The sequence below is a fragment of the Chiloscyllium punctatum genome, chromosome 48 (genome assembly GCF_047496795.1).
Source record: "Chiloscyllium punctatum isolate Juve2018m chromosome 48, sChiPun1.3, whole genome shotgun sequence".
Lineage (NCBI taxonomy): Eukaryota > Metazoa > Chordata > Chondrichthyes > Orectolobiformes > Hemiscylliidae > Chiloscyllium > Chiloscyllium punctatum.
In genome coordinates, this window is record NC_092786.1 from 49842702 (window position 1) to 49858335 (window position 15634).

Here is a 15634-nt window from a genome sequence, read left to right on the forward strand (position 1 = left end):
CATAACATCAACTACAGCTGGGGTTAGTCAAAAAAAGCATTTTGACTTGTTTGGGTAAAAGTGCGGGAGGCAGTACAAAATCTCCTGAAACTAAATCACAGATCTGACAACCTTGATTCTATCTGCATGAGTGCCCATGATCTCAGAATATCCTTTATGATGAAGGTGAAAGCATTACTTAGTTCCTAAGGGAACAGTTAGCTCAGTTGGCTGGACAGCCAGTATAGATTGTCTGATGCTGATGGTGTGGTTTCCGTTCCTACACTGGCTGACGTTACCATGAAGGACTCTCCTTCTCAAAATCTTGCCTCGCTTGAGACATGGTTAAACAACCACCAGCTGTCTCTCTAATGAGAGAGCAGCCTTATGGTCCACTTTGAGAGTTTACCTAGATCTGTCCTGGAGGAGAATGCAGCAGTGTTGGTCTAAAAATGACATTAACAATGGTGAAGAACCATTTTAGTGCCATCAGATCATGGTGAAAATTTTGCCACACAGCTATACAAAGGATATGAGAAGGAAAAGGAGAAAATTGTTAAAGGTTTGACTTTTGAGTATTCTATAAAGATTGTGGTGATCTGTAATGGTTTGTTCACAACACCGGTTTTTGTTGAAGGTGGTATCAATTTGAATTGATGGTGTTGGATGAGGAAAGAGAATTTAAACCTTAAGACAGCATCACTCTTTGTAGGTCTTATGGTTGTTGCTTTCAAAACACCCTTAACCTTTCCTTTTTATTATTCAGGTGTTGACCCAGATGTTAGAACCTCGAAGCTACTGCAGCATTCACTATTGGCTCAGTTGAGGACAACGAAACATTCAATCTTACACTATGTGTATAAACATTCTGAGTTGAATTAAAAGGGTGTTGGCAAGAAGAAATCTCATCTTACAATTTCTACATATTCCTCTGTACAAAGACAGAATATTTTGGAATATCAAAGATGACAATGAACATGGTGTTAGATACAAGTATTACATCAAAACTCATTGATTCATTTCTACCATCCTATCTTTCTTTTCTGTCCTATCCATGTTCATTGTAACTGATTCATGCCTATTCTTCTTCATGTGAGCATTAAGAGGCTATTTGAATAAAGGGTCATTAAAATTCTGTCCTCACTCATCATTCATCATAACATTTTTCAATATAGGGCCTTAGTGCTGACAGTAGAAATGGTAGGAGATTTTTCACTTCTTAACAAGAGATTTTGGAGGTCAAATGCCACACTTACTTGTTACTTGTAGACTCAGCTTGTCTCTGTCATAATCTAGTAAGTAGTCCATAACCGGAGCCAGTAAGTCTCAGCAAAACCTTAATTCTCCCCTTTTGAACTAGTATTGCAACTCCTGCAAGTTTTATTGAAAGCTAGATGAGATATGCCAGAGGACACAGTGGAGGCTGGTACAATGCTCATTTAAAGAGCATCTGTATCTGTATATGAATAGGAATGGTTTAGAGGGATATGGGCCAAGTGCTGGCAAATGGGACTAGATTAGGTTAGGATATCTGGTCGGCATGACAAGTTGGACTGAAGGTTCTGTTTCTGTGCTGTACATCTCTATGGCTCTATGTTCAATGCAATCTTAAAGGTCAGTTGATAAACCAATGACCAGCCACTGTGAAGACAACTTTCATTTACTAACCATGAACCATCACTCAACGTAGCTGTCATGGGATCACATGACTCACCTTTTCTGATCTGAGATGGCCCTAACAAGTTGAATGAGGAAAATATGAAGGAAACCATTCCTTTCAAATAAATGAACGGAATCTACTTATCAAACAGTAATTGCCCCATTACTCCCTGCATTCAAACTGGTTTTATTGCAGGAATAACTGGATAAATCAGTGATCACAAAGACTTTTCAACACATCCCCAGGTTATAGTCCAACAGGTTTATTTGGAAGCACTAGCTTTCTAGACACTGCCTCTTCGTCAGGTGGCTGTGGAATCTGATGAGGGAGCATTGCTCTGAAAGCTAGTGCTTCCAAATAAACCTGTTGGACTATAACTTGGCGTTGTGTGAATTTTAACTTTGTCCACCCCAGTCCAACATCGGCATCTCCAAATCATATTTAAGACTTTATTATTCAAAAAGGAGGAGAAATCTACCTCAGTAATGGAAGTGATGATTAGACAACAACCTCTCTGAACTGAAGAAAGACCAACGTAAAATGTCACATGCTATCAGTAGCCTGTAAGCAATCTCAGCTATTTGAATTAGGACCTGTTGAAAAATGGGTGTCCAGTAGACAGTCCTATGAGCTTTAGGACATATATGAGACTGTTTATGGCTTTGTTGTGTAAAAAGGACCAAAGAAGCTTTTGCTGTAGGCAGAACAGCAGCATCCCTATGTTCTTACTGGGTGCATGCCTGTAATTTTTACTGTGTGGACTAGTTTGAGCTTTACTAGTGACAATGAATGGAATAACATTTCACAGCTGAGTAGAATAGAGTTTCACTGCAGGCTGGCTTAGTTATTGGGCTGTTCTTTTGCCTGGGCTGGGTCTTGATGGCAGAGTGAGATTGCTTCCACACAACAACTGATCCTGCAAGAGCAGTAAATATTACCACTGTTGTGCACAAACTATCAGGAAAAGAAAATGGAATCCCTAAGAATAAAAGAGAAGATTAGTTAGGGCAAGAAATACAATGTAAGTCAAACCCAGAACAAGTTGCCCACCCTAAGCTGGGCTAGTCTTTGTAAGCTGTTAGTAAAATTAGCTGAAGCCACTTTCTCGTACCAACTTCACAGAGGTCCCCTCCATAGCTGGGCAGGCACAAGCATTTGAAAGAGTCGATGCCATCGATACAGGTAGCTCCATTCAGACAAGGGCTCGAGTGGCACTCGTCAATGTCTGCAAGAAATCAAGTTCTGCCGTTAGGATTTCAAGCAGGGAATGATATGATAGGGTGGGGAATGAGAGAAAGGGGGATTCTCTCTGTGCTTATTCTGAAGGCATCCATTTGCTACTGTGTTTTGATTATATAGCTGTAGTTACCTACAAGAAACATGCTGAGCAATTGAAAACTAATGCCAGTAACTTGACAGAGGGAACCCTTGATGAGGCTGACTTTCACTTTCAGTTGTAATTCAATCTTTCCCTTGGTCTTCTTTTTGCTTGATCTAATGGTTCCTCAAAGTCTTTAATATCTTATCCTCAGTCTCCCTGTCATAACTACACGCTTTCTTTTCCTTGGGAAATAGTTTAGACAGCAGGCACAGACTCACCCGTGACCACCGTTGCCAATTGGTTAGAAATGGAAAGCCTTGCCCATGAGACCAACCATGAGCAAACAAGATCAGATTCCACCATGAATTAATTTTAACTCAGCTGGCTTGACCTAGTTTTTTGATTAAAAGAACGTGAGGAATGCAGACGCTGGAGCATCTGAATCGAAAAGTGGAGCACTGGAAAAACACAGCAGGTCAGGCAGCAACCGAGGACCAGGAAAGTCAACATTTCAGGCATAAACCTGAAACATTGACTCTCGTGCTCCTCGGATGCTGCCTGACCTGCCGTGCTTTTCCAGCGCCACACTTTTCCACTCTAGTTTCCTGATTAGGTTACCTTCTGCTAATCTAACAACGAATTGCTCAAATGATCATTAATTCTGTCAACTTGGACAGAGATCAATTAGAGCAATTTGACCAAACTCGATTGTAAGCTGAAAACATTATATATCTCTATTTCAAAATATAATTCAATTTTTCAATTGATCAGCATAAAAGATATGTCGGGGAATGGAATACATGGGGAATGGGACAAAATGGCAGCTCTGAGAGAGCCAGCACAGATACAGTGGGCTAAATAGCCTCCTATCTTGCTGTTTAATTCTGTACTGGGCAGGCAGCATCAGCATTTAACATTACTTTATTGGTTGTAGGTTTGACAGATATATAATCAAATTTCTTTGATGGCCTTAAAAATGTACCTTTCCATTACTTGCAGAGGACTATCTCGATAACAGTTTGGTGTTTTCGTTCATCCGAATCAACTAGCACTCTATCTGAATGGGATTGCCAATGTACTGCCAATTAGTATAATGAGCCAGGAGAGAAGGGAAATGTTCAGTCTATCAGTCTGAGCATGCTGGATCTTGTATAATATGGGATTAACGATGCAGCCTTAACATCAGGAATAAAGGCTTATAAGCATCTTTTGAATTTATTTTGTTCTTACTCTGTTAATGTTTTTGAATTTTGATAGTTTCTAATTAGTCAGAGGCATTAGTACACAGCCCTTGAGCAGATGTGATGAAGCCAGACCTCTTAGTCCAGGAGAAGGGACATTACCACTGCACAACAAGAACAACAATCAGTTTTTTAAATTTTAATATCAACAATGAATTGGATAAACTATTGGAGATCAGTTGCTGACCTTAGCAGCATTTCAGACTACACGAGTGACTGGATGATGAATCTTGGGCAAAAAAGCAATCCAAATCACTTTAATTGGTGACAGCGCAACGAAACTTATGACGAATTATACTGAGTTGGCTAAATTTAGTTTAAGCAATAATCATTATCTGCAGTCTCATCCTTTCTGTTAACTCAGTTCTTTAGTCTACAGGTAGTTTCCTCACAATTCATGCAAATAATGAACAGAATTTTTTTAAACTTGTCTTTTTGAAAAGTCTAGCCTTTAAAATGAGAACTTGTAAATTTTGGTCTTTTTGAAGAACTCTGACATTGAATGCTGGCATTAACTACCCAAATCCATTGCGAAAAGGTATCAGAGATATGTGGCATGTGACCCATTCCCCACTCTTGCACAAATCAGACTGACGGGAATGAAAACAAAAAGTCAAATGCAATAGGATGAGGCAAAATGATGAAAGTAATCAGGATTAGTCAGATGAATGATGAACATGGATCCACTGTCATGTCTAACCTGGGAACTAACTAACTTTTGGATCTTGCTGTGTCTAAACTAACCAACATGCATCTCTTCAGTAGCACCATAACACATGATTCAAGATGGAGGCCAGCAGAAAAGCATACGAGTGTTCCCCTTTCATTAGTATCTACTAAAAGCAGACTGTTATTGTTTTGCAAGAGAGTTTAGAAATAAAGAAAATTGAGCCAAGAGCATATTTAGCAATCAGAATGGCAAGTACATTGCCCAGTTTTTAAAGTTGATGGCACAGAGGGTGAAATGCAGCAGCTCACTTTAGCCTGTAGCATAGTACCAATTCAATTCACCAACACACTGAAGGCTTTGGAAAAATGCTATTGCAGCAGTTGGTTAGGCAATTGATTGTAACAAGTGAAACAGTTACGTTTTAGTCATCATGAATATCACCACAGTGTATTCTTCTTTACAAACGGAACCAGGTGAAGAGTCAAATTGTTCTACCTGGAACACATCTGTAACAGGGGAGTTCTCTTCACCATATGACATTATGTTGGTGGCATCAATGAACACTATGTTATTGTACATAGTCACAGTCTGAACCTGTATTTTCATCTCAGTCAAAACCTTTGTGACTGTTCCTGTAAACTAACTCTTGAGGTGCAAGACATTAGTCATAACAAAATGTAAGTAAATTCATTAAAAATAAGTGACCCAATTTTATCTGAAAACAATCAGGAAGAGGTTACAGCTCCAATATCCAACCCAGATTCGAGAATGAATGTATTTGACCATGCTTTTCCAAGGCTGACATGCGTTAATCTGCATAAAAACCTTCATGAAACAAAGGGTTCGACAAAAGAACATGAGACTTGCATTTAGACAGTATCATCTCAGACCACAGAGTATCCCAAAGCCTATTACAGCCAATTAAGTACTTTTGTTGTGCAGATGCAGGAGCAAACACAGCTGTCTGTTTGCACATTATTATGTTGCTTGTGTGTGCCTCATCAAGATGGAAAATGATGGACAGTCTTTTTTTTTGTTCCCTCCTTTTCTAAAACAGAGAATTATAGACTGGTTAGAGCACAGAGGAAGGCCATTCACTCCATCGTGTCAAAACAGAAAATTGCCCATCCTTTGCAGTCGAGAGTTCATGAATCAATCTTGTTTCTCTTTAGCACCTGTTGGATAACTCAAAGAAATTCCAAAATTATTTATGCTCCTGGTATCCATGCTCATGGTAAAGGTGAGTTGACATTAAAATCTTCAATGTTGATCATTCCATGAATATTTCTACTGATGGGTGAGTTAGCATATCAATTTGCAGCAGCAATTTTGCAAAATAATTTTAAGGCTGCAAGATTCACACTCAAGTTCCATCAATCTCCCTAAACTTTATCTGAATTTAACCAGAATGATGTAATTGAAACATTGTACAATGTAATGGCTTCCAGTAAGCGGTGATACCACAAAAACTGGAATAATTCAGATTATTTCCGCTTTAGGATAAAATATCCTAAGTTTGATTGACTTCCTTCTTGTATTTCATGGCTGCAAACAACTTGCAAATATAACAGAATGAAATTGCTGATGTTAGATTTTTCAAACCAGGTTTTAATTTGTAGTTCAACCAGCAGAGAGTTAGCCACTTTACTGCATTTCCAACCTAATTGCAGGATGTACTTCCAACATTTCGGGCCTGTTGTGTGCTGCTGTTCAACCTGTTCAAACAAATCATGACACACTTTCATGTGGGATTTGAACTCAGGACCTGGAAGTCTAGAGTTTGAAACATAACACAATGCCACAGGCCCCACAAATCTATTGGCAAATCCAGGTATTCATGATCGATCTCCTTGCAAAAATGTAATTCAGTTATAAAATTCAAACCAAGAATGGAACCTGAGATCACTATGTTGGTGCTCTGCCAATCACTCTACCCAGTTCCTAATGACTCACGTCCATAACTTGGAAGTATTTTAATGAAGCTTTTAATTCTTCCTGGAAGAAACTGTGCCGATTGGTTGTGGGACCAGTATCTAGAGAAACTTGGAAAGTTACCACCCCACCCACAATCCCTGCTCCACAATTTGCATCCAAAATTTAATTATTGGATAAATGGAATCCTGTAGAAGCCACAGGAACAAACAGTGATGTAGGGATTGGAAGAAGTGCTGTAGGGATTGATTATGAGGTCGTTGGTTGGAGTTGTCAACCTGGGCCAATCAGGAAAACCGTGGCTGACCAATACAACCAGGAGGACCCTGTGGCTCATTGGTCTAACGGTATGATTTTCGCTTAGGGCCTTCCACAGTGTACAGATGTGAGAGGTCCAGTGTTCGTATCCCAGGTGAGCCCTCATTTAGAAAGGGCCCTCTTGTGGCGCAGAGGTAGTGTCTCTACCCTTGGAGTAGGATGCCTGGGTTCAAGTTTCACCTGCTTCAGGGATGTGTAATAACAACTCTGAACAGGTTGATAAGAAAAATAAGTATAACCAGGAGAATAGAATCTCCTTCGTTCAGAGAATTGACTCTGAGCTGGCTGACTAAAGCTGTATACTGTGCACTCGTAAATAAAGGGTGACTTGGTGACAGGGTACCAGCCTCTGTGCTGTCATTTCAGTTATAAACGTGTTTGCATATTCCTTCCTCACACTTTTAAAAAATCATGTATAACCAGGAGATTAGAATCTCCTCAGTTTGGGGACTGACTCCAAGCAGGCTGGCTACAACCAGTGCACCATGCGCAAGCAAATAAAATGTGACATGGTTTAAAAAAACCAGGAGAATCTCCTCAGTTGAGGACTGACTCTGAGCTGACTGGCTACAGCCAGTGTTACTGTGTGGAAAAGTTCTCTTGATCCGAGACAATGCCTTCTTTTTGTTTGTTTTTTGTGTTTTTGGAGGAAAGAAAATATATATATAAAACCAAGAGTTTAGAACTTCCTCTGTTGAGGGCTGACACTGAGCTGGCTGGGGACACAGCCACTGTATTGTACACTAGTAAACAAAGGGTAGCTTGGTAATGGGATGCTGACCTCTGAGTTATTATTTCACTACCTTGATTAATCCTTTCTTTTCCAAGTAGAGATTCACTCTGTCTCTCAGAATTTTTCCAAGTTTCCCTATCACTGAAGTTAGACTCATTTGGCTACAGTTCCCTGGTTTATTCCTACGCTGTTCTGGAATAATGGTACCATACTGGCTAAAATAAAAGTATAACCAGGAGATTAGAATTTCCTCAGTTCAGGTGGCTGACTCTGAGCTAGCTGGCCACAGGCTGTGTACTGTGGACAAGTAAACAAAGAGTGGCTTGGTACTGCGATACTGACCTCCGTGTCGTTATTCCAACTGCCTGGTTCCATGTCTGGTTTAAGTTGCACTTTGCCCCTCTACCCAATATAAATACAGGGCAACCTCGATTAACCGAACAACACAGGCGGGGAGTATTTTGTTTGGGTAATTGAATGTTTGGATAACACAGTTTACCCAAGCATTGGGACACTGAGATCTTGTTTGGATAATCCGAAATTTGGATAATAGATGTTTGAATAACCGAGGTTGTTCTGTACACCCATGGCAGAATCTGGATATTAATTTGTGATGATGACACAACTAAAGCAGAAACTTGAGCAAGCTCTTGATTGCTGTTGAACAATGACAGGCTCCAAAAAAAACCCCTTTTGTTCATTATGTCTGTCCCACAGGGGAAGCATTGGTGTCTGGTGTGACTGAATGCTTTCAGCATTGATGTAGGATGATGTTGTTCAATTAACTTAGGCCACAGATTTGCTGCAATTTATTTGAGATGCACCATCCTCAGTAGTTTCCTGCACTCACTCCCTGCACCTTCATCAACTCATACAGAAGCTACACCTTAGACTCAATGAGCGTATACCGTAACCAACAATACTCTACTACAGTTGGTCAAGCAGAACCAGAATTTGCTATGTTGTGTGGCTGCTGATAGAATGTGTAGCCTAGTATGTGGTCAGTCAAGTTGTTTTTATCCAGTGACCCTTCTGGTATCTTCAGCAACCAATGAGAAGGTAGGGAGTGGGGCTGGGGGATAAAGAGCAACACCAACTACTCACCAATGCTGTAACATTGACATTGTGATGTGAATGGGGCCTTTCTACAGAATCCCAGAGGCATGACACCTTTTGAATCCAGTTTCAGGATCTGAACAGGAGCTCTAAATGACAAATTAACTCATCCCTCACTCTTTACGTAATGTGAAGGTCATCATGGTAAATATTTATTTATGACAATAGTGTCCCTTTAAATCTATCCCGATAGAAACCAATCGAATCACATTTGATGCATTCCTACACACATCGGTCAAAATTTTTCTTTTGGGAAGATAAACAGATGCACAAATCCAAAAATATTATGGTCATGTTTATTTTATTGTCATTTTTATTTGCTAATGATCACTTTATTTCTGACTGTCTTAACACCCTCACTCTACATTTGCAACACAAAATGATGCCAAGAACTAAACCAAAAGTTGAAACATTACGATTGGGGGTCTGCTCACTTGTGGCCATCTATGCAGAGCTCAGAAAACAAATATAGCATCTCAAGTATTCTCTATTCCATCTATGGTTCCAGTGTTTGTTGATTTATGAGCTTTATATTTTTGGAGAGAAACCAATGCTCTTCAATGATAATATTGTTTTCTCCGAGATAGTGGTGGCTGTTTCTGGTTTATAAAATAACAGAAGAGGGATGGGTCAGTTTTTTTTAAGGCTTTCTTATAGTGTTTATGGACATTGTGAGGAGTGTGTCAGGAATATGCCAGTGACTGTGTGGGATCCCTCGGCGTGTGCTAGTATTTGACACCCGAGATTCCACAGGAATATGCCAAAATTTTCAAAGGAGAATCCATCTCTAGTGGGAGACACTACGGAATTTGAAATAACTGCCAAATGTTAAAGATCATGCAACAGATGGGAGTTCCTTGGTGTTGAATGATCATGGATGGTACTGCATCACCATCTTGTGGTTAAGAGAGGAACTGACAGTAATTTTCCAAACAAATTGAGGTCAGAATGTCAATCTATTTGTAAAATAAATATCAGGTTGGAGGTTTTTCCAGCTCCAGGGCGAGTGTCAACTTCAACTGTTTCCTAAAAGTGATCTCTAAGTTCTTGCCACTCTGCTCACTGTGTACGGGAGAAAATCCTGGGTCAACCCTGAATTTGCAGTTGACTCTCCCTGCCACATTGTCATGATTAGTTATATTCTGAGTTTACCATTTTAACACTGTTTCTGTTGCATTTCTCCTAATACGATCACTTCCTTGTTGCTTCCTCTCAATGGTTAAAAATCTAGCTTTTTCTACTGGCCTAACATGGGCAGCAAAAAAAAAACTTTTCTCAGAGTGAATAGTTTGGGTATGGAATGCATTGCCTGGAAACGTGGTGGAGGCAGGTTCAAATGAACCATCCAAGAGGGTGTTAGATGGTGCTTCAAGTAGAAACAGCATGAAGAATATGAGGAGTAAGCAGGAGATTGGTAGTAGATCAAAATGCTCAGAGAATCATTGCAGATCTGAATGGCCTCCGTCTGCACCGTAACAATTCCATGATTCTGGGTTTCTTCAAAGTTGGTCCTCTGAGATTAGGAATCAGAGCTCCTCCAAGGTACTGCATTGGTGACTGGAACCAGATCCTAATTGTGACCTACCCATGTTGTCGATGTTTGAAGCACACAGTATTAGCATTCTGCCTTGAAGCTGAAGCCAAACACTCAGGTGGTCCTTGTGCTTAGCTGCAATTTCAATACCGACCGTGATGCTGCATTTGGGCAAAACTCAAAGGTAGTGCTCACCCGATCATTGTAGTGTTACCTTTCACTGTATTGGAAAGGCTGCGAGCTGGCTACGTAACATAATAATTAACTCACGTACCAATTTCGCAATGTTGTCCTGCGAATCCAGGCGGGCATTCACAAACAAAGCTGCCTTCTCTCAGTACACATGTTCCCTTACCACAGAGGTTGTCTTGACATAGAACAGGTACAACTATGGAAAAACCAGGAAGATCACAGAGTGATGCAGTTACTTGATGTTTGACTCAGTTAAAGTGAGGCACTTAATGGACTGAGAATTAGTCCAATTTAAACATAACTGTGCCTACATCCTTTATTGAATATGGTTTAAACAGTTCTTCTACAGCAATCTACTGATGATGGCTAAATCAGCCTCTCAGCCCAAATTGGTAAGTTCAACGATTTCTGTCACCTTAAAAAAGAATCCTTTTAAACTCATGCACATGTTTGAATTGTCATCATTACAAAGCATTTGAGCATTGCTCTGAAAACATAACTGGTAGATACAACTTGCAGGGCTGGTTCTGCAGTTCATTCCCTCAAAATATGCATTACACAGGATTACATCAAATAGATGGCACAGTAACAGACCATTCATCCTGTTACTGACTGAACAGTAACATGGTGGAATTTATGCACCACTCAAGCGTTATTCCTCTTTTGTCATCAAAATCTATGACAGACTTCTGCTCACTTCTCCCATACATGCTTCCATTCTTCTTAAATGGATCTATGTGATTTTCTTCAACTACTCCCAGTGGCAAAAAATCCAAATTTGCATTATTTTAGGAAAAAGATGTTCTTCCTGAGTTCCCTATTTGATTTCTTGATGATGTGGAGGTTCCAGTGTTGGACTGGGGTGGACATTGCATCACTTTAATCTTTTACTATAAATTCTGTGTCCAGTGTTCCTGTCCCACTAGCTACCTGATGAAGGAGCAGCGCTCTGAAAGCTTGCACTTCCAGATAAACCTGTTGGACTCTCACCTGGTGTTGTCTGATTCCTTATCACTGTTTTATACTGATAGACCCTGGATCACAAGCCAAACCATTCTCTTTGTATCCACTTGATCAAAACCTTTCTGTTGTGTGAGCATGTGATGTCAACCACTGCCAACAAATGGATGGCTGGACAGTTGCCAATGTCTTCCTTCTCTAACTAAGTCTACAGGGACTAGTAGGTCTAAAGGGATAGAGGAAAACCACAAGGTGATCTAACAAGAAGGGGCTTCTGTCTTACAGAAGCTGTGTTTTACGGCATGATAGCAATCATGTGTAAGTTCCATTAGTATGAAAACAGTGTTAGTAAAACTTTTGGGAGATCTTGGATAACAGGTCTGTCCCCATCGAGATCCTAAGATGTGCTGACTCTTAGGATATAGATGTCATAGGTTGGGTGGAGCTCAATTTGGACTTCAACACTGACCCTTTCAGAAACATTGCCTTATAAAATACTTCAACCACTTTAAAGACTATTCGATCGCCCTTTAGACTTTTCACAACAGAAAAAATCCTGGCCTGTCATTTCTTTCCTGATTTCTGTACCCATGAATTTATCTTATCATTCTTTAAATCCATATTACACCTTCTCTCATGCCTCTGTGTGCATTTTAGAATATGATGGGCAGCACTGTGTATAGTACTCTCAGTGGTCTAACCAAGATTCAGGAATTGGGCCATTGACTGATTAGGTGCACGAAGACACAATACCTGTTACATCACTGGGATAGACTTTGTCATCAAATGCAAACACTTATGTTAAATTTCTCTTCTGGCATTTCAGTGCCATTTTTCTAAAAAAAAAGGAATGATTACCAATAGAAGACCTTAGCACAAATGGTTTAGGTGTTCGCACAGGAGCCAGCTTGAAAATGTACACAAATGTCAATTGTCCAAATGTCATCCACAAACATCCACTCTCTCCACCACCAATGGTCAGTTGCAATAGTGTGTAACATTTACAACATGCCCTGCAGAAATTACATTAAGGCTCCTTAGTCAGCAACTTCCAAACTCTCAACTTCTACCACTTAGAAGGGCAAAGGCAGCAGATACATGGAGATAGTGAGGACTGCAGATACTGGAAAGTCAGAGTCAACAAGGTGTGGCGCTGGAAAAAGCATAGCAGGTCAAGTAGCATCAGAGGAGTGGTGGGTGATGGGGGGTGTTGATGGTTCAGGTTGGGAGGGTCCTAACCTGAAACATCAACTCTCCCATTCCTCTGAGGTTTCTTCACCTGCTGTGCTTTTTCCAGCAGATACATGGAACACCACCAGCAGCCAGGTCCCCTCCAAGCCAGTCTCCATCCTGATTTGGAAACATATCGCCATAACCTTCAGTGTCAGTGGGTCAATATCCTGGAATTCCATCTCTGAGAGTCATAGAGTCACACAGCATGGAAACAGACTGCTCAGTCCAAGTCCACGCCAACCATGTCCTCAAACTAAATAAATTAGTCCCATTTGCCTGAGTTTAGCTCATATCCCTCCAAACCTTTTGTCTTCATGTACTTATTCAAATGTATTTTAAATATTATAACTGTACCTGTATCTACCACTTCCTCTGGCAGTTCATTCCACACATGAATTACTCCCTGTGTAAAAAGTTGTCCCTTGTGTCCTTTTTTAAAACTGTCACTTTAAAAATATGCCTCCTAGTTTTGAACTCTCTCACTCAAGGAAAAAGAGCCTTGGTATTCACTTTATCTGTAACCCTCATGATTTTATAAACCTCTATAAGGTCACCCCTCAACCTCCTATGCACCGGTGATAGAAGTCACAGCCTATCCAGCCTCTCCTTATAGCTCAAAGTCTCCATTCCCAGCAACATCTTGAGGTAAATCTTTTCTGAACCCTCTCCACATTAATAATATCCTTCCTATAACAGGGCAACTAGAACTGTACACATTGTGGCTCTACCTATCATGGGCTGCAGCTGTTCAAGAAGGCAGTTCACCACCACCTTCTCAAGGGCAACTAGGGATGGGCAATAAAGGCTGGTCCAACCAGCAATGTCCATATCCCATGAATGAATTTAAAAACAAAATGTTTAATTTCATTCTCAGATTGTTGACAACTCTGGCAAGATTTGTGGCCCATCCCTAATAGCCACAAGAAAGGGATGGAGCAATTGATTGGCTTGCTTGGCCACTTCAAGGCCTGTTGACTGAATTCACCAACTGGGCTGATATTTCTGACATCTACCAAAGGAACCATGACCATTAGCCCAATTAAATCATGGGAGAGGGTGCGCATCAGTCGCCTAGTGATGTGAAAACCCACCTGCGATTAAACTGGAGGTAAGGTTCAGCCCACAGGGGAAACAAACCTACATGGTCTGGGTTGTCAATGAGACTTAGAATCGGGACAAATGTCTGACAGCTATCCCTCAGCTGCTGATGGAGTGGGGTGGTAGTTTAGAGGTTAGGTGCATGAACGCAGCTTACCTAGCACTTACTGCAGCTGGACCTCCTCCTCAGAAGAACCAGACGCTTGCCCAATAGTTCACTGGCCAGGGAGCTGAACCTGCTCCAATTATTTGAAGTCCAGTCTGTAAGTTAGGCTCGGTAAGAATAGCAGGATAGCAGACCAGCTGGATCTTTACCATCACTCTGATAACATTGCTTTTATTGATATTACAATTTATTTCCCTGAAACTGAATTAAAATGGTCAAATATGGCTGAATTTTAATCTTTCACACTCTGGATATTTTGGTTAGTAACCTCAGTGTTGATTATCATTCAGCTACCTATCCTCCTGTACTCCCTGTAAAATAAAATGCTGGAAGTGTAGTTAATGTTCTAATGTTTGTCACAGCAGACCTGGGTAGGTTAAGAAAATCTTCTTTCCCTTGTAGTGTATGACATAGCATCCACTTTATATTGAGGGGATAGTCATAGAGGTCTACTACACAGAAGAAGATCCTTCTGTCCATTGAGTCTGTGTCAGCCAAAAACAATCACTTAACTATTCTAGTCCAATTTTCCAGCATTTGGCCCATTACCTTGTGTGCCTTGGCATCACACGTGCATATTTAATAATTCCTAAACTTGTTGAGGGATTCTGTCTCTATCATCCTTGCAAGCAGCGAGTTCCAGATTCATCTCAGCATCTAGATGAAGACATTTTTCCTCACATTCCCATCTCAACCTCCTGGCCCTTACTTTAAATCCATGCTTCCTGGTCACTGATCCCTCCACCAAGGGGAAAGGTTTCTTCCTGTGTACCCTATCTATACCATCATCATTTCATCCATCTCAACCTTATCTCCCCTCAGTTTCCTCTGCTTCAGTCTACATCACTTCTCTTCCTAACTAAAGTTCAACAGTTCAGGCAACATCTTGATAAATCTCCTCTGCGCCCTCTCAAGTGCCCATCCCTCCTCCAACATAAATTCCAGAATTGGAATCACAATGCACAATGTGATGAAGATCTTTCTCCCTGTTGTGAGGGAATAATAATCAATAGCTCCAAGCACCAGCATGTGTGAATTTTCCTTTCAGTTTCAAGTTTTCCATTCAGCCACCTTAGTTGATAAATGCATATTAGAAGTGATTTTCTATCAAGGTCAATTAATTTAAAAATTAGTTTAAAGCTTGCTTAGAAGTTTGTTAAGAGCTTTTAATGAATTGTGCTTCTCATTTTCAAACGTTGGGCCGATTATCTGTGGCTTCAGGGCCAGCCAATCTAAAGGCAAGTGGGTACAGATTTGTGAACCAGCCCAGCTGCCTTAGGGCACCACCCTATAAGAGGACGAGGGTGACGAAGGAGAAAGATGTGTTCAGTATAGGATGTGCCATGATGCCACATGGTTGACAAGTGCTTGAGCTATGAATGGGTTGGCATTATTTGTGGCAGGAGCAGAAGGGCAAGCTCCATATCAATGCTTATACCCAGGAAAATCAGAACGTTTCCTCATTGGAGATGAATTTCTGA

At 40.6% G+C, this 15634-nt stretch overlaps 1 protein-coding gene across 4 annotated transcripts in view; it reads right to left on the minus strand.

The window, feature by feature from the left end:
• The window catches only part of acana (aggrecan a), a 109752-nt gene that overhangs the window by 20646 nt on the left and 73472 nt on the right, over nucleotides 1-15634 (minus strand). The window contains exons 13-14 of one of the 4 annotated variants that reach the window (XM_072565189.1): nucleotides 10779-10892; nucleotides 2751-2864 (exon numbers count right to left, since the gene is read on the minus strand). The exons of 1 other annotated variant lie outside the window; for it this stretch is intronic. In XM_072565189.1, coding sequence (XP_072421290.1) covers nucleotides 2751-2864; nucleotides 10779-10892 — 228 coding nt within the window. The remainder of the gene's footprint in view (nucleotides 1-2750; nucleotides 2865-10778; nucleotides 10893-15634) is intronic. 2 more of the 4 variants (XM_072565190.1, XM_072565191.1) reach the window with 2 other exon arrangements.